Raw genomic sequence first — 20,473 nt, forward strand, 5'->3', positions numbered from 1 at the left:
CAATATTACACCAATTCTTTATAACAGAGAAATCACTCTGCGCTATAATGACTCTGCTAAACTGGTCCTAAGCATTAAACAAAGCAATACTCAGTTGTACTGCCCAGTTTCCTGTAGTAAAATACTTTTTTACTAAGATGAATTATTGATCAGGAAATACAACCAGGAAAGTATGGAGTCGTTTCATTGACTGAGTGATCAATAACGAATAAAAAACTACTGTGCTAAACGTTTGGCCACGACATTCTCCCACTGAGACCCAACAAGAAGTCAATGGTTTCTTATACAAGCTGTAAGAGGGAATGAGTCAGAATTGCTTAATGCAGTATCAACAAATTAACAGGCTTAGGAACAGTGTATGAAGACAAGATGGCCACAGTATATGTAACCTGTCTTATTGCATATCATAATGTCTGATGCCCTGACGAAGAGCTGGGGCCCTTTTTCATAAAACTAGATCTCGTAACTTTTCTCCACCCATTTGCACCTCCTGTGTTATAGTATGTATACCAGATACAAATGCAACGAGAACAAGTATGAGATCTTAGGCTTACGAGAGTTTTGTGAAATGGGCCCCTTGTTTGGAACTGGTCTTCAGTAACCCATGTTTGTTGTAGAAGACAGCTAACAGGATGTGGTGGTCAGATTCACTGACATTGTTGAAACAAGTCATCATATCCCACTTGCACATAATGATGCTCATGATGTTGATCCCTGGATTGTCTGGTCCAGGCTTGATTGTTTAGAGATCATGGAATAGCCAGAATATTGTTGAGTGCAGTGTTAACCAACCAACCAACCAACCATGATGTCTTTTTCTTGTTATGATTATTTTTGATATGATGTATTATGTAGTAATGTATTGCTGAATATCGGTACCCAGGTATTAAACACATTCATCCTGTAACACACCTTTAAGAAAGTCCCAAAGTTCTTCTAACAGTTCCTATTAATTAAAAAATTTTCCCAAATCTTAGATGATATTTTTTTCAATGGCTGTTTGACTGGGAAGGAACATAGTCTGTAGCCGTGGTCCATGGAGGTTAGTGAGAGGGAGAGAACCTCCCCGTTGATTAATTAGTCTTTGACAGAGATATGTGTGGGTGTCTGGAGGACCAAGGAGCTATTTATCACTGTGGACATGCTGACATTTGACTAAGCTATTATTATCATGATGGCCTTAGGATCAAGGCCTCTGCTGGTCTTACCAAAACCATGGTTTCAATCATGACGATTCTTTTGACAAGTCGCTGAGGTTTTCACCTGCTCCTGAAATCACCAAGTCTCATCTGAATCATGCAGTGTCATCCAAGTTACATAGAATGAGTTCCTAAAGAAGTTTCATACTCTGGCAGTTCACAGGAGAAACCAGTAGTTAAATATTTTTAATCTTCATTGTTGCCATTTTGATAACTGTTTTCAAATGTCAGATGATATTTCAAAGACGAATAAACAAAAACAGGTAAGATGTGTTTTTGTTATTTCAGGGTCATCTGTATCCAAAAAATATTTCTAAAGTGCATCAACATAAAACCTTCAGTTTTTGATTGTTTTGTTATTCTTGATACAGCTATTCAAGGATTGCCAATATATTCTTTCATGAATATTGCTGAAGACTTCAGTTTGATTCCCCACACTTTCATGGATACTGATATAGTTTGAATAATTCCTATTGCTTATTCTATCTTTCTATCTTCAACCTCTGTAAGATGGTCTACTACGTATGTTCAGATAGAAGCAATAAAATTCTATTTGCTTGTATTGTATCTGTATTGTACAACCCTGTAAGTCTGTTACAATCACATAACACATGCAATATCTCCCCAGATTCATAACCAAGATTATTGAAGAGCAGTTGCTCTTTAAGTGTGCTCCCCCATAATCTTTCTGTCTCTCTAGCAATTAAAATTATATGTAGGAAATCTAAATCTAAATTTTTGCTTCTCAGCTAGATATCACAGCATTGTGCATACAGATGTCTGTTTGCATTGTGGACATATGATTCTAATACACATCATCTGCTGGTGGCGCCAAGGTTCAGCTTGTCTCCTGACAGGCATGTCACATTGATGTAACTGAAATGTTTTCGTCAATTTGCACTGCCATTTTCAGTCTTAACTTCTGTAGAGTATATGACCCCAGATGCCACTACCATCTCATACTCTCAGGTACCCTTTTACTGCTGATACTGCCGGAAATATGCTGCGAACAAATCATTCACCACAATTACAATATGTCTGTAAGTGTTGACTAGATCGGAAGCGCTAGAAACTCTGGGGTTTATTTGCCAAACACAGACTCACATCCACCTGCTTCCCTATGTTACATACCTATTATATTCCTTTGACTTACATGACAATATGTTGTGGTATTCTAATACCCCTCAGTTATTTGTTATGGGTGTATTTGAATAACCACCACTTTTGTTTAAAATGTTGGGTGTAAATATCCTTGAATTATATGATAACAAGCTAATCGAATTAGAGCTTGATTGCAATCACATATTACCAATAAAATAACATGTCCTTCTCATTAAAATGTGATTGTTATGGATATAAATAACCTTTGATACAGTGCCAATGCCATTCTTGTCCCCTGACATTGAGTTACACGTTGATTGTTACTTCATACACAAATAAAGTTGAACACAAGAGGACCATGCGTCAGTTAAGTTAACATGTTAATCCTGTTAGTCATTCCACGGGGATTGGTAATGCACCAAGATCTGACGTTGGCGCCACTGGCATGGTATCCACTGGGAGTTGTAACGTATCTGTGTTGTGTGTTGATATCACAATACAGGTACGAAGTAGACAGGTGCAAGGCTATATACTTTGACAGCCAAGTATGTATAATGGATAATTATCATCAACAGTGGATTTGGGAATGTACTTGAACCAATTTAGAAACAGGATCAGATTTAAAATTCTTTGCCGAACATAAACAATAGAAAATAATGAATCCCCTGCCAGGCTATTATTCCATGTATTGTTGCAAAGAAAATGTTGTAATCAGTCCCCTGTTGAATTATTATTTCAGCTATCTTGATGTTGTTAGAACAAGTTTCTGCTTTGTCAATATGTCGTGGAAAGTACTTGAAGGATACCTGCAGACTTACATGTGAATACATTGCCAGATACTAAGTGTGTGTACTTTGACTGTGATCGTTTTGTCCTGTTCTGCACTTGAAAGATACCTAAAGAAATGAATTTGAATGCATAACCAGATACCAGAGGTGGACCTGTGCTGGCATAGGAAGCTTGGCTGTTGATAAATCTAAAATGAAGCAAGCCTGCTGAACAAGCAGTGCATATTACATGAGAAAGAATCTGCATTACATTCTATTATTGATAAGTAATTCCCAAAATCAAACAAAATGTACTTTTGTATTTCCTTACCTCCAAACTAAAAACTGAAAATATTTCTTTGAAGATGTTTTTCAGGCAGCAGTAGTTTGATTGTACATAGTAGTGAATGCATGGGGTCTGTTTTGAATATGTATCATGCTAGACTTTAGTGCAGAGGAGTGATGAAAGACTTGGATCTAGATTTTCGAAGCTCTGTTAGTGCTGAGATAGTCGTAAGCTAACATTAACGTATGGCACTTACAACAATCTTAGTGCTAAGAGAGCTTCGAAAATCTAGGCCCAGGTGATGTGGATAGCATAACATGTGAAACCCATTTGAAATGTTCAGTGTTTCAAGAATTGAAGGACCACCTCCATGGTGGAAATAGTTGGTTGTGGGTTCAGTCCCCAGGTTTGTCATACCAAAAGATGTTAAAATATGGTACTTGCTGGTCGCTGTGTGGTGCCCAGTATTAATGGGTACAAGAAGGATGGTTGACTTGGTGTCAGTATAATGTTCCTGTGTGGGGTATTCATTATTAACTACGACATGGTTTCTCAGTGAACTAGGACTATAAAACCATCATAAGTCTGGACTAGTACAAACAGCCACATGTACACATGCATGCATGTCCTCATATGAGCAAAATATTTCTAAGTGCAGCGTTAAACCCCACCTCAGCTCAAGAATTCAAGAATACTACAATGCTGTCATGAAGTCTTTCTCACTGAAAGAACAGTAATAGGAAAACTGAAACTTTATCCATTATTATTAATTATTCTGAAATAAAATCTAATTTCAGATTAATAAGAATAATTACAACTGATGCTATTGGTATAGATGAATAAAAGTGTCTAATCTCCACACAGTAATATCATGTTTCAGAGCACCATCATTACCCCTTTTGCAGAAAGTGGTTACCATTGGCAACAACACTACTGGAACTAATATCTTGGTATGGAACTAGAACCTTGGGAGCTGTTATTCCATTACAATGTGTGTCGATGATTCAATTGATATCTGTATCTGTGTCACTAACAAATTTTAACTGTCCACTGGTGCCTGTTCAGATCCAAAGTGTGGAACAGTTCCCTGTTTTGAAGAAGTGTTTGGCCATATTCCTTTTATCATTGCACAAGGAATCCAGTGGGAATGGAATAAAAAGAATAAAACGGTTAAGGTTCAACTCTAATAAAAACTGTCACTGAAATACTACTAGCATACTACTTATTGTGTAGCACAGAGGTCTGGAACAGTCCCTGAGCTGGAAGCCTAGAATCTCATATGAATTCCTAGAATTGCCCTTAATCTGCTGTATTTAGGTCAAAATACAGAGGATGTACTCCATGGCTGTTTGTGTCTGGAAATAGGGCATGGCGTTGTACCCTTCATTTACAACAGCTGATAAAATCTGGCTTATCTCTAACTAATAGAGCTCAAGATATGGTTTCAAAATGATGGCCACAAACATTTATTTTTCAATTAAATTGCAAACCTCCCTTTTCTCACATTTGTGTTCTAATGAACATTTTGAAAAGAGGAAGTAGAGTATAGTTTGAAGCAAGTGGGCAAGATGGCAATCTCAAAGTTAATCCATTACTGCACATCTGGCACCATGACTAATAATGGTTAGTCTGTATCAGTGCCATGGTTCAGTGCATACTGAAACTGTATTAGTGGAAAACATGAAATTGTTACACGTATTGTGATTGAGCATCTATATCTTTTTAATAATGATGTTTGCATGAATAGTAGCATTTTAATTGTTAATAATCATGTTCATATATTCTTCATATATTCAATTTAAAAATGACTGTGGCTGTTCTTTCTGAAACAGTCTATCATAAAGCATTATGCCTGTTCTCATCAAATAATATTTATGACAAAAAAAGCATTTGTAATGCACTGAATTCCAAACCATCAATGGACATGCTCATAGCTCTACAATCTGAATATCACTACCCTGGATAACCCAGACCTGTGAGATGATAAGAGGTTAATAGTCACATGACTTATCCCACTGAGTACCCATTTACTGCTGTGTGAAATGTACCTTGTTAGTATTGTAAACATGGTATCACAACTAGAAGTTAGAACTGGTTGGTTTCAGTGAATATGTTGTTAAATGCAGCACTCTGCAATATTGGAGCTACATGATGGCAATCTGCAAATAACTGCATCTGAATCAGTCTAAAGACTGAATCTTTGTTAGTTGTTTAGTTATGTGACAATGTACCCAGTCGGTGACATGATTGCTCATGCTGTTCACCACTGGTTTGCCTGACCTAGCATATTTGAAAAAATGCTGGAATTGGCTGGCTGGGGGTAAAAGAGCATCCATTGTTCATAATTCAGAAATTTAATTTAAAAGCATTTGGTAGGTCCAGCAATGGTAAACGTGAGTGGATATGTTTTTACTCAAGCAATGTTCCAGCAATATCACGGCAAGGAACACCACAACAGTACTTGCTTAATAGTAACTATAGTCACAACTACTTCACCAGCCATGAGAAATCCATGCTAAATGCCATTCTGTTGCTTGATTACCACTATACATATGCACATGTTTACGAGTCAGTATCAAATAGTAATGGTACCAGGTGTTCAGATGTAACTGGTCTTACCAAGGCACCCATTACGAACACACACAGAGGGAAATCAATTGGTTTAACCTTCAGAACCATATGAACTCATGATACATGTCTAACTAGTCTGTTGCATCAGACAGTGACTGTGTCTCCAGATGAGGATATCCACCACATGTCTGTCATAAAACAAAAGGCCTCAAATGTTGTGACCTTGATCAAGGTAGGATCATATGACTCTTTGAAACATAATCCAGGGTTAGCTTCAGTTGATATTGGTAAATGTGAATCAACCACCTAATCAAGTATGTTTGGAATAATTTAGCTCCCAAGGGCGATGAGGGTGTCAGGTAGGTCAAACAAGGTGGTCAAGTATACTTAGTGTAGCCTCCCCAGGGAGCTGATCGTAATTGGATAGTAACTTGATGCCAGACTGGGTTAATTATGTAATCTCTGCAACCAAGTACCTGTCTGAAACAGATAAGAAGGTTTGCTGCTTCAGGAAATAAGATCTTTATTGTCAGGTGTAGAGAGTTGTTGTCTTAATCAGTCTATCTGAGTGATGTGAATTCCTCCTAGTGGTCTTCAGTACTGCAGCTGTCGGAGTTGTGTCCCTTTGTTTTGTGAATCCTCTGGCCCTGGATTATATCACATTTTCAACAAAATTATTACTCTTAATGGTCACCTGTGCTCAAGGTGACATTATGATGGCATTATTAGCTTCATGGCTCACTTTGAGTTTTCATTTCCTCCCATAGCTGATGTACTGTAAAACTGAAATATTGTTCAATGAAGCTTTTCATCCACCATCTTGAATGTATGCTAGGTATTGAACTCATGCACACATTATATTTGTCACGGTGCAAAGGAGTTCCACTGGAAGATACTGAAAGCTTCATCTTGAATAAAAACAGACATGAATGAAATGAAACTGTCCGCAAAAGCATTTTTGTTTTGATGTTTGTGATGTGCAAGTGTATGTACTTTTTTGAAGTTTAGTGAGGAATGGCATGAAAAACAATACAGACAAAATCATATGGACAAGGTGAATGAAACCCATTCGAAGGACTATATTTCATGCCTGTAGATAGGGTACAAAAATGGATTCACATGTAATAAAAATGTGTCTAGGCGTTATTTTTACCCACAAAATGAGCACATAATGGTCCTTGCCAAGATGTTTTAAATTAACTTGCACGTACACTGCAGACAATTTTCTTTTTCCAACCTAACTTTACCCTTGAAGATATGTCTATATTTCACAGCACTCTCAGTGGTGCACTTATCAACACTCTCATGACAAATTCAAGATTAAAGAAAAAAAGAACTGTATGTGATCACCTGGTGCCTAATACTCGCTCTCCCTTGCCAGTCATTACCTCTCCCTTTCACGAATGAAAATCGGCATATTGCTAAATTTGCTTCCTGTGCGGACCAGCCATGGGGAGTGATTACCAAAATGGTTCAATTTATCTGTGGCATATAGGTGTGGGATGCTTTTATTGAAGCTTAACAGGCTCTTTTTACCATTGAGATTCATGCTGACAGTGGTAGTTTAGTACACGTTTCAATCACACCTTCTGGGGATGTTGTGATGGACTCTGATATCATGGAAGAAAAATCCTCATTTGCTGTCATTCTTGTCTCCTTCTCAAGCCAGATTTTTGCATGGGTCTGCTTGAATGTTTTGGATTCAGGCATTTATCTGTCCAGATATGACTGCTTCAGGCATTTGTAGGGAGCATATAAAAAGAGCCATAAATTGAGCATAAAAGTGTTTCATGTTCTGCAAATTACAGAATGATGCCATGTATATGCTCGTCCATCAGTCACAAAAGCAAACCTTATTACTGATGTATACAAATACCCCTACTCACATCCAGCTGAAATTATAGCACAGCAATAACTTGCTGCCTGTGCAATGTGCAGCAATTAGTGCTCCCTGTTACATGAAACATGGAAACTGAATGAATTAGCTGTTAGACCACCATCCATATTGGACAGGAAAACGGGCCCTTCTCTGTGACAAACAAATACGTTAACCTCTACCCACTGTCCACTGAAGTTTGAGTTTAAACAGCATATAGTATTTTGGTATTAACGCTATCAGTGTTAAATGTTTAACTCAGTAATAACACAATACTGATATTGTATTGTAGAAATGTCAATATATATACTAGTATTTGTTTGTATTAGCACATTGGTCATAGAATTCAACTTAAAAGTAAATGTACAAATTTAGATGAATTACCTAATGTTAGTCGTGGCAAGGTAATAATCTAACCATTTTAATATTGGTGTCATATTGAATTTATGTCCCTGAAGAGTGCATATCTTACATGTCCAACTCTTTCATACTGTATAATCATGCTTATCATCTTTCCGATTCACCATCTGATGTCACTCACTAACAAACAGCATCACGTTTACAGGTTATCTTCAGGAAAAGGTTTTGGATACGTCTTTCAAAATTGAGTTTGGTCAACAAGAATTTCCTTTATACAGGATCATATGTTGAAACATAGTTGGGGGCACTTGTGATAATGTGGTCCTCATGGAACTTTTTTTCTGACTTGCAATCATAATATCATATGCTTGCCAATATCCACTGTTCTGGGTTTGAATGTCAGATCTGACCTGTGATCATGGATTTGTCAGCATTGTATGCTCGGTGTTTGGAGATACACTTCTACAACACTGAAAGCATTTTAGTTTTCCTCATGAGTGAAGCTGTTACATTAACAAGTAATTGAATAATGTGTTCAAAAGGCTTAAAACTGAAAGCGCATATCCCGTTATGATCCCATGTATGCATATGGTGATGGACGGAATCCATGGTCTCGTGGGCAGAGCATCTTGCTGTAAGCACATGGTCAGTGGTTTCATCATTGATCACATTGTATTAGATGTCAAACATGGCACTTGTTGTTGTTCTGCCTAGAACTTGGCATTAAATGAAACACATGGACAGGTTTGCTAGGTGTCAGGTGTCTCTGAGTTGAGTATCCATGTTAATCTGTATTGTATCTCGCTGAGCAAGCAGTATAGAAATGGTATTTGTCTTGACTGAAACAAACACTCACGGATAAATAGACACACATGCACACACATATGTGCACACAGATCTGCAAACATGCACACAAACACATACACGCACAGTGCTATTAAATGCAATTATCTTGAGTGAAAGATTTAGTCATGACCTCTCCACAAGTAAGTAGACATGGTTCTTTTGTTGTACACATATATATATATATTTAAAAGGCACATGAATTAAAAGGGTTTACCTCTTATACATTTTGAATTCACCATATTTGACAATCATTATGTAACGTTTGGTCAGTCCTGTATAGAATCCAGCTTTAATGAAAGTTCAAACCAAACTCACTGCTTGAAGTAATCATTAGTAAACATCCCTGGCTGAACAGCATGTCATGGCTGACGAATGAGAAGCACAGAGATCAATAAATTACATATATTTTATATAGAACAGGAATAAACTTCCACAAATGAAAAATAGACGAAAACATTTATCTGCCTGATTGCAATATGCAGTTCTGTGGACAGATGCAAACTACCTCAGCATCAGCATGTTTGATGTATTTCCAGGCTTTATCAGACTTGATGTATGTGTATAAAGTTCTTGCGTTAGTCACACACCTATAATCAAAGAACATTGGAATCTCTTCAAGTATGCTTATTTCCTGGAGGTGTATATGTAATGAAGAATTATGTATTGTCATCACGCTTGCTGTTATTGTCAAGGTTTCTTTTGATCTTATTTATGCTTAGAGTCCTGGCTGTAAACATTGACAGATGAGCAATGGCACTTATAGAAATAATACTATGTCAATCTTCTGTTTGATGTGTTCTGTCTCATACTTTTCATTTTGTACATGGACTATTTTCATTCTGAATTTTTTGTATTGAACAATTCTTGATTTCTTCAAATTTTGTTAACGTTATTCTTACCAACCTGTGTGTGAATGTGTAAGGTTTAGGCCATTTTTAGCAATATACCAACAATATCACAGCAGGGAATACCAGAAATGGGTCTCACACATTGTACCCATGTGGGGAATTGAACCTGGTTCTTGAACATAACAAGCTACCGCTTGGTTTAGCTACTAAAGCTACTCCATCCATTTTGTGTGAAAGAAACATTGTAATTCAGTTTAGATAAAATTGAAATGTTCATCTTTGAAACATTTGCTGATATTCCTCTTGATGTTTACATTAATTTCCTGTTAATATTAAAAAGGTATATCAAATTGGCTATGTCTAGCTTTACACAGACTAATATTTGTCCCAATATTTCCAATAATATATGGATTAATCCAGCTGGCGCGTCAGGAACCTATCACCAGACTGTGAACCAAGAAACCAATCCAAATAAGGAAATAGGTCACTGATCAGTTTGTAATTAAGCTTGACCTATCTAACATCATTGGCAATGGCAGCGATCGTCCTTCCTCATCAGTGTAGCAGTTTGAGAAGCAGTCATCTCCGGTCTGGATTTCAAAATGGCCGCCAGCTAATCAGACATTGATTAAAGACATAGAAGTCCCTAAGAGTTGCAGGGACTTTAATTTGATTGCTTTTTTTATCAGGAGATTTTAAATTAGATTTTGATGGATTTAAACTCATTGATTGCTGGCAACATTGACGACTGTCCCCAAACAGGGTTTTACAAACAATTCATTGTCAACAAATTGCTAGACTTTAAAAAGGGCACTTTCTTCACATATGATTGTGAAAGTTTTCATACTTCTATTCAACCAACATCCATTCATTTGTTTTTCTATTAAAATTTTAAATTTTAATTGTTGATGAAATATAAGTGTGAAAGTGAAGTTTCTGTTCATATAAATATGCATGACTTATAATACAATCAAATGCATAATTACTGCATGACATTTTGCTCTGTACAAGGGAATGGTTAAACTGGAACAAAGTCATTATTGGTATGTAACTTGGCACATGCTCATTCACTTGGTCTTCTGCAAGTGTTAATCCATCCAAGTCCTCATCTGCCAATGTCAGCATCTTCTCCTCATTTTCCATAATGAAATCCATCTGGTCAAAGACATATAGCAGCGATTGCCAACTGACAATATTTTCAGAGTAAGTGGTTTTATTTCAGTTACAAATGGATTCATGAAGGTACATGAGAGGTGACATTTCAATGTTCAATATATCACAGATCAAACTGAGTGACATCTCACAAGGTCAAACTTATAAAGATGCCAATTTGAGGTGAGAAGCGATTGTAACAAAACTAATTATTAAAGATGAAGTCATGATGTACAGCCTTTTATAGCCATTTTTCTTTGCTAGAAAAAAGAAAATACCATGTATGTCAGATTAATATATGTTTATATCTATGAACATGTATTCAGTTTGACTGAAAAAACATGACTTTTTCTTGACCGGATTCAGCGATTACTGGCATCAATGTTTAATTACAGCCAGTGTGTTGTTTATGACAGGATCTAAGTTTAAATCAACGGTCTTAAAGGCCATAGGATGATGATTGATTTCTAGATATACAGTTACAAGGTAAATGTGTGTATCACAGAAACTATGTCTCGCAGTAAAGATCCCGGTTAGATGTTACTTACTTGGTAGATGCATATCTTCATATCCTAATTGTTTACATCGGTGCTCGTGATGTCAGTGACTGGATTGTCTGGTTTAGAACTTGGACTTTTGAGTTGTCATATGGTGAGAATATTACAGAGTGTAAGGCTAACCAACAAACACATGTCCAAGTGACTTTGTGGTGTAGTTGTTAGAGTGTCAGGTGAGTGATTTGATGCTGTTGATGCAGCACACCAAAAGATGGTCAAAGGGGTGCCAATGGTAACTCTGCCTGGTGTTCAGCGTTAACAGACAAGGATTTGCCAGCTTGCAGTCAGGATACTGTATCTGACTGAAGTATCCATGTTGAGCTGAAGCATGTTAACTCAGTGTGCTGCCTCTGATTTGATTGAAAAAACCTATACCGGTGATACTGAAATTGATAAATTCATATTCTAACAACATCTGAGTGTATTGATTTCTATATTAACTTTGTTTCACGTTATACTGTATGATATAAGGGATGAACTCTCTGCCATCTTAGCTCGTAGGGTTTTCTTAGCCCTATCATAAATTGCAGAAGTAAAAATCTGGATTCCTGATTTTGAAATGTGTCTTTGATCTGCCCAAAAGGTTTTTACTGATTTCCTGACATGCCCCTAGATGAGATCAAGCAGATTTAAAAAAATACAGTGATTTTTACACAGCTTTACTTCACATAGATAGATAAGCAGTCTACACTCCACGAGCCATTATGTCTCCTGAGATGAGTCCGTCATGAACTTTTTGGTTCAAAGGCACACACAATTGAATAGAAACTTTAGAAATTTTGAATAACTGCATAAAATGTCCCATGATGGTAACTCTTAAAGCAATTTGTCAGACGTTTGACAAATCAGTTATTATTATGATAGTACTGTGTGAGCATTGTGAGATGTTTCATAACTATCAGTTGTGATTTCCATGAGCAATAGCTGCCAGAGACAGATCTAAGCGTTGATGTCTTGCAGTCCATTAGGCACAAGAGAGGACACTTGAAGAAACTTAACATATTTTTGCAATGTTTTTGACTGATTGGTGATTCTTTTTCAACTGTTAATCTGACATTCACTTAAATCCACTGCTGGCTCTGCTGAAAGTATTGTAATGATCTTATATTGATTGTCAAAGCACTTTTCTGTGAAAATTGCTGTGAATATTTTGGCAGGATTGGCAAATAAGCAATTTTAACAATACATCAGATGGAAATGGGATTTGTGTCATATATATTTATGACTTTGACATTGAATTTGTCAACATTTACAGGAATTTGGAGATAGAATAACTCCCCATTGGCCCATGATTCATATGAAAGGCAATTAAAATCAGAACAGGAAAACCCAGGAGGCAGAGAATTGTGACAGAACTGGATGGATGATCTTCTAGAAGATGGATCTTCATTTTTGCCATGGTTTAATTGTGTGCTCGCTAATAACATGCAGATTGTGCTGGCAATAGTTGGTTTATATGTTTTGAAGATTAACATAAAAATTAGAGGCAATTGACACAGGACATTAAAGAATCTCATTTATTAGTGGCTTATGCAGGTTTTGCCCTCTCATAATTATACCTTAAAGAATACAGTACTTTTTAAAGAACTTAAAGTTAAAACTCATTTTCCTGTAAACAGATGGTGGAAGGATAGGTCAGTGGTTTGAACATTACCTTATCACTCTTTTTCTAGCTATTGGTAACACTGCTATTTAGTAGTGATTCATAGAGACAATGGAAATGAGTTGAGTTGAAAATCAGATATTTATTGTAATATATGCACATTGTCTTGAGAACAAAGTTCCTGACAAAGTCAGAATGGCAAACTGTTTATGTTGTAGAACAATGGGGTAATATTATTGGATAATCAGTGTCAGCATCATTCTGTTTAAACAAAATAAAGCTTGTTGAGAAAATGGATTCTTTTTGTCCTAAGGTATTACCGTTTCAAGAGTTTAGTAATGTTTAATTGAAAATGCAAACAATCTTAATACTGAAAATGTGATTATGTCCTTATGACGCATGGTCTCAGGAAGAATGGCCAAGATATTATATTTCTGTTCAATATGTTTTAATATAACTTGAACTGTATATTAGAATTTTTAGTGGAAAAGAATGACAAGAATGAAATGGGATCAGATCTTTTTGCTCATTTTAATTATTTTACACTTTACACTGATGATGCAGCAAGAATGATGCTCATTATGGCTTCAAACAAACACAAACAAACTATATGGTGATACTTATATGCCTGTGTGTAAAAGTATACAACAAAAAGAAAATGTAAACAATTGTTTTCAAATTTGCCATCATTATTTCACAGTGGAACTATTTGATTGCCTGACAAAAGCCCCATGGGACGGAAGCCCCTTAGACAAAAGCCCCTTGAACAAAAGCCACAGACATCTCACACAAAAGTCCACTAGTCATATCACCATTACATGTTATAAGCTAAAATGTCATACAGACCCTTAGATAACTGTACCCAATACTACTCATACAGTAGAAGACAAAATAAATGAATGAGCAAAGAAAAGGATGCCAGTCGAAATTACTGATATTACAATATAACTAACCGCCATGGTGCAAATAGAAAGTGAATTTTGATGACAGGTATACAGGGAACATGCACATTTACGTTGTCCGTACATCTGTCATTAAAATTCACTTTCCTTTTTCACAATGGTGGTTTGTTCTTATGTAATATCAGTGGTTTGTATTTGGTATTATTTCCTTTGCCTGTATATTATTATGTTTATCATGGATGTCAACTTCATTATTGTATGCATAATCTTTCAGGGGTTTTCCTTGCCCATTTGTCAGATCATGCAATAGTTGGCAGCTTTGATCACAACTGTCTCTGAAAATGAAGAGATTCTGAATGCTTTGACATTATTCTTCATACTGTTTTTCGTTTCAGAAACTTGATTTTCATGTATCTAAAAACCCAACTAAAGTATGAAATGTCAGAATTGGCACATTGTCCATCAGTACCCACTGATATTTCTTGGTATCATAAAAGTTAATCAAGTGTGAATGTTTCATGTCTTGTGGCAGAAAGTGATAGACAACTAGAGGAGTCCCTGTGTAGATGATACAGTAAGATGTCACTAAGGAGAGGGAATTGCCCCAAGGGAGATTATGTATGCAGGATACTCCGAGACTCACGCAATCTTGCAGTGCCAGTAAGACCATTGATCTCTCTAATGCTGCATTGAGGGGGTCCTTACATACTTTAGGTTATGGGGGAGGGGAAGTGCTGTAAGACTGTGTTATATCAGGGAGCTGCCTCTATATTAGCAAATGACTAACTGGCACCGGCTGTTTGTTTATTTCTTGCTTTATGCCACTCTAAGCAATATTACAACTATATGGTGCCAGTTTGTAAATAATAAGTGTGGACCAGACAAACAAGTGATCAACAGAACATCTTCAATCCACGCGATTAGGATAAGATGATTGGGATAAGAAGTCAGCAAGTCACCTCTTACAACATGCATAGGTTACTGATTCTAATCAGGATCTTCCTGTGTCCTAGCATAATGGGGATATCATAACATCTGTTGCCTGCATATGTTGATGTCATGACATCTAATTCCTGTATATAGGAATCTCATGGCATCTACTTCCTACACATGGGATCTCATGACATCTACTTCATACACATTTGATCTCATGACATCTACTTCATACATATGGGATCTCATGACATCTACTTCATACACATGGGATCTCATGACATCTACTTCATACATATGGGATCTCATGACATCTACGTCCTTCACATGGGATCTCATGACATCTACTTCATACACATGGGATCTCATGACATCTACTTCATACACATGGGATCTCATGACATCTACTTCATACATATGGGATCTCATGACATCTACTTCATACATATGGGATCTCATGACATCTACTTCATACATATGGGATCTCATGACATCTACGTCCTTCACATGGGATCTCATGACATCTACTTCATACATATGGGATCTCATGACATCTACTTCATACACATGGGATCTCATGACATCTACTTCATACATATGGGATCTCATGACATCTACGTCCTTCACATGGGATCTCATGACATCTACTTCATACACATGGGATCTCATGACATCTACTTCCATCATATTGTCATTTTCATAAGATTTTCTTGCCAGTGACTATTTTATAGTATAGTATTACATAGTATTACAATCTGTTAAATGTGCATTTGTGAAGATGTGTCTGATGTACTATTATACAGAGCATACCCTACATATATGTGCCATGAGTGAGCCTTGTGCTAGTGAATAAAGTTTCTTACCTAGGTCAGCCAGGATATCCTTGTATGGTACCTTTTGTAATTTGTTGACATGGTCAGTCAAAACTTGGATGGTAAGATACCATTTCCTCCACAATGATATTGATCCAATCATCATATGTTAGTGACCTCAAGCATCATAGTTATTCAAGAATTTCTTGGGCATCATTATTATTCAAGACAACCCTTGCTATGCAGTGTTAGTGCCATCCATTGTCTGCAGGGACACCAATTCAAGTTTGACAACATGAAGGGGCTCTGTTGAAGTTCAGTGTGGCAGATTCATGAAGGAATTTCTCATTTGCTTACATTCATTGAACTATACTCAATATAGTGTGACCTACATTTACAAAGTTACCAACATTATTCAGTATCTCAAGCACCAAGGGAGAATTGATAGCTCCCAAAGTGGACACTCAATAATGATTACTTATGCCATTTTGTTCAGCTGGATATTACTTCAGGTACCTATATGGCATGTGGGAAAAACAGTGCGAACAGCACAGTAAGAGTATATCAGTATGTGTTGAGAAGAAACACATTTATTATCTAAAACATGATTGGTAGACCACCAACAGGAGATCATGTCATTCAATATGTCAAATCCTGCATACAATCTGCATCCATTGATTTAAATACATAAATGTGACTGACTGAAACACTTCCACCAGATGGCTGGGACTTCAGTACAGATACACATATCATTGTACACAAACTTTAACCATGGTTTATCATAATGAACTGAATATGTAATTTGCTTTTAAGTCATATAGTAAAATGTATGATCGCTTCAGATATCAGAAATTTCATCTTTATCTTTCACAGGTTGCAGTGAATCTGTCAAACGACAGTTGACACCAACACCCAAGTTCCTACCAGGAAATACAAATGTGACAGTGAGACAGGGTGCCATGGCAGTTTTACCATGTAAAATAAGAAATTTAGGAACTAAAAAGGTAAGAAACTAATACTGATATCCCTTCTGATCAAAGGCTCATACTACGAGACCAGGAGTAGGTGCCCTCTCTGGCATCACAGTTACCTTGCAGAGTTGCCTCCCTTGAGCATATGTTTGTTTTTTGTTTGAATCCTGGTCTATGATTACGTTGTTAGGTCTGTCACCGCTATGGCTGTGCTTGTGGGTTTTTCAAATGGTAAAGATTTGAGGCCTGCATCACACTGGGTTTTGTTCCCATTGGTGCTGACATGGTGTGATCTGCAAACTCACTTGCTTCTGTTATATGTCACAACTGCAATGAACTTTGTATTAATACGTAATGTCATTTAGAAAGGGGTCAAATGTAAATGTGATTACACTCTCTCTATAAAGAGCAGAATCCACTACTTTTGGGGTGGGGGGGGGGAGGAGGGTGAGTCCAATTCAAGTTTCACACCTACACTCCCCTGAGACACATAATTGCCAGCATACAAGCAACTGTAGTGGCTGAGTGGGTTAAATGGCTGACTTTGTGTGCTGGGGATGAGCTTTCTATTCATTTTGGAAAGGTATTGGTACCTAACTTAAATGCATGCATACATACGCACTCATGCATGTACATACACATGCACACTATTCAAGCTAACTTATATGCAGTCATACACATATACAGGACACAAATGCACACACATGACAATTACAAATAATTGCAAAATTTGATTTCCTTTTAACATGGTCCCCTGATCAGAACACTGGTTTGAGCTGCCACTGTAGAACAGTGAAAATGTTCATGTCACATATTTTCATTTCTGACAATTGGTCAGGTTCAAGGTCGTGATTCCATGACTGGAGCGTCTTCCTTAGACTATTGGGAAATTCTTTTTTCAATCCTGTCAATACCTTAATCACTCAGCGACAGTTCACAAGATAACTTTGCTTGCAGGTTGGTGAAAAACTTGATGAGCTAAGTATCCTGGGAAATTGGGAGGTTTGTGCCATGAGCTTTCCTTGAAACTGTTCACATGTTTTTTTGTAGGTACCAAATTTAAGATTCAAAACACATTCAGTTTTAGATAGCTCTGACTCAGAAATGGATTCTAATATTCATTTTCTCTGATGATTAAAAATTGACATGTTTTGACGCAATACTGATAGAATGTTTGGATAGTCCCATGTGATAACAGTCTTTAAAAGTAACATGTTAATCATGACTTCTGATGTGAAATGACCAGATATCTAGGGCGTATCCTTCCCTTCAATGGCCCTTAATTGCTGATATTAAGTTAAAACTGCTCAAAAACCTTGCACAGAACCCTGGAGAACTTTGAAGCATTGACTAAGATAGATGGATGAATGGTTTTTGTGTTGAAAATTTACTGTTGATGAAATAGCATGTGTATTTATAGATCAAATTTGATCTAAGAAGACATGTAATTGCCTGTCTGTCATGAGGGCCGGCAAATGATTACAAACCTTTGACAAATTTCATGTTCATGGGCAATTTCCTCAGGAAGTATCATGTTACTTTGAAAAGAAAGTTCTAATCAGTATGTCACAAATAATTCACTTGAGCAAAGTCAGAAAAATGAGATTTAAAATAGAAACCTTTCTTTAGTAATGATTTAATTACCTTTTTAACAAAATTTTAAATTATGTCTTTGGTCAGCATGTTCGTAAGGAAACAATCACAGACAGATGTTTTATCCTCTTAGGAAATCAACTTCTTTAGACAAACTGTAATAAGGTGGTCGATGAAACCACAATTTCCCATGAGGATTATAGTCCACCATGATTAATTTCTTGTGAAGCATGTGTGTCCTAGTTGCACTGAAATTCACTATACAGAGATAATTGCCCTAGTGTGTCTCTACTTACTTCTCATAGATTCACATCCCACACTGGTCATGATCCATGATCTTTCTGTATCAGACAGTGCCTATGGGCTTCAAGTGGTATCAGAGGTTACAGATGTACATATGCCTCATGGTGGAAACTGTCTTTTGTCCTTCTTGTACTGTTTCAAGCATGAACATTGTCATATATAGGGACTAGTGACTAGTGACGTTTGTCAGTTAGGTCCTTGAAGGACTTAAAGCTCTGTAACTGTTCTGAATCCCAGACGGACCCTTATCCATGATCTTTCTGTGCAAGACTTGCTTTGATGGGCTTCCAGGGGTTGCAGATGTCATACCTTATGCTTCTTGGTGGGGCCTCCGTCTTGTGTGATAGATAGGGACACTTGTGTTTCAAGCGGAACCGTATCATGCGGACTGTTTAGGGACTCAGTTGTCAGTCATGTCCTTGAGGAACCTTATCCATGATCTTTCTGTGCAAGACGTGCTTTGATGCACATCAAGTGGTAACAAAGGATACAGATGTCATACAGTATGCTTGTTTGTAGAGACTTTGTCTTATGTCACAGATAAGGATGTGTGTAAGACGTGCTTTGATGCACATCAAGTGGTAACAAAGGATACAGATGTCATACAGTATGCTTGTTTGTAGAGACTTTGTCTTATGTCACAGATAAGGACAGTTGTGCTTCAAGCATGGACCCTGTCCCTCATAGGGACTCATTGTCAGTTATGTCCTTGAGGCACCTAAAGCTGAGTAAACAGTCTTCTTTCTCACCTCAGCTCTGTTAGTGCAGGAAGCATCAAGTGCACTAGTTCCACCAATATAAAGCAATAGTGTGCCCTACACATTGCCCACTCTACCATGTTAATGAGGTAACACAGTCCTTTTGTAAGTCTTGCACTTGTCTCAAGGATGATGAGTTGCTTGGTGAAGATGAAGTTTGTTACAGTGTAGTTCATCATTCTCCAACTAGGTAATGCTGCAACACAAGCACATCAATTCAATTATGGCAATGTTCAGTCATCTACTAATTGGTGTGTATGAGGAGAAACATTATCCCAATCACTACTAATTTAGTAGAGAATGTGCAATGCCATATTCAGATTTTCAAAGTCACAACATTATTGCATTACTTTGATTGACTTCATACAGACTTTATTACCCACCACTGATTAAAGACTACAATATTTTGATTAAAGAAAAATTGGCTCACAGAAAATGTGTAGTATGATCTTTATTTCTCAACATTTCTTTGAAATATATCAAAGATAAACCTTGGTATTTCAGTGTTTGTTCAAATCTGATGTCCTTTAAGGACATCCTGATTTAGAGATGATCCCTGTGATACATTTCCTGACTCAATATGTTATTTATTTGCCATCTTCAACAGAAATCTCCATCACATTATCACAACATCCTGGTTCTGCCCACACACATCTCCATATGGCTCTGATAGAAGGAAGGTTCATAGCCATGATGTCATGAACTGCACTGTCCGTTGCTGCCAGAATTTCTGGGGAATACTTGTTGCAGATAATAGATTGATATTCTTATGAGACTAGCTTAAGTCCCCTTGGTTATTTGGTAAGCTAGTAGGACAAAGGGATGAATAATGCATTTATTTTGCATAACAATTTATGGCAATTCATGTTGCCTTTACTACTATTAGTCTGTCCCAAAGTCCCTGAAGTGTATAATTATCCCTTCTACCTTACTACAGTGCTATGGCTGTAAATGAAGCGAAGCAAGATTTTATACAGGTTCTTGTCACCTGAATACCTTCTCCATTTTGATATAGTGGTTTGTTTCTTTAAAAAT

General features: G+C 36.9%; 1 protein-coding gene across 3 annotated transcripts in view; it reads left to right on the forward strand.

Moving 5' to 3' along the window:
* LOC137277792 (neurotrimin-like) overlaps positions 1 to 20,473 on the forward strand; it is a 280,109-nt gene that overhangs the window by 199,909 nt on the left and 59,727 nt on the right. For all 3 annotated transcript variants that reach the window (XM_067809723.1, XM_067809722.1, XM_067809724.1), the window contains one exon: positions 16,687 to 16,817. In XM_067809723.1, the coding sequence (XP_067665824.1) occupies positions 16,687 to 16,817 (131 nt within the window). The remainder of the gene's footprint in view (positions 1 to 16,686; positions 16,818 to 20,473) is intronic.

This window comes from Haliotis asinina, chromosome 3 (genome assembly GCF_037392515.1).
Source record: "Haliotis asinina isolate JCU_RB_2024 chromosome 3, JCU_Hal_asi_v2, whole genome shotgun sequence".
NCBI classification, from domain to species: Eukaryota; Metazoa; Mollusca; class Gastropoda; order Lepetellida; family Haliotidae; genus Haliotis; species Haliotis asinina.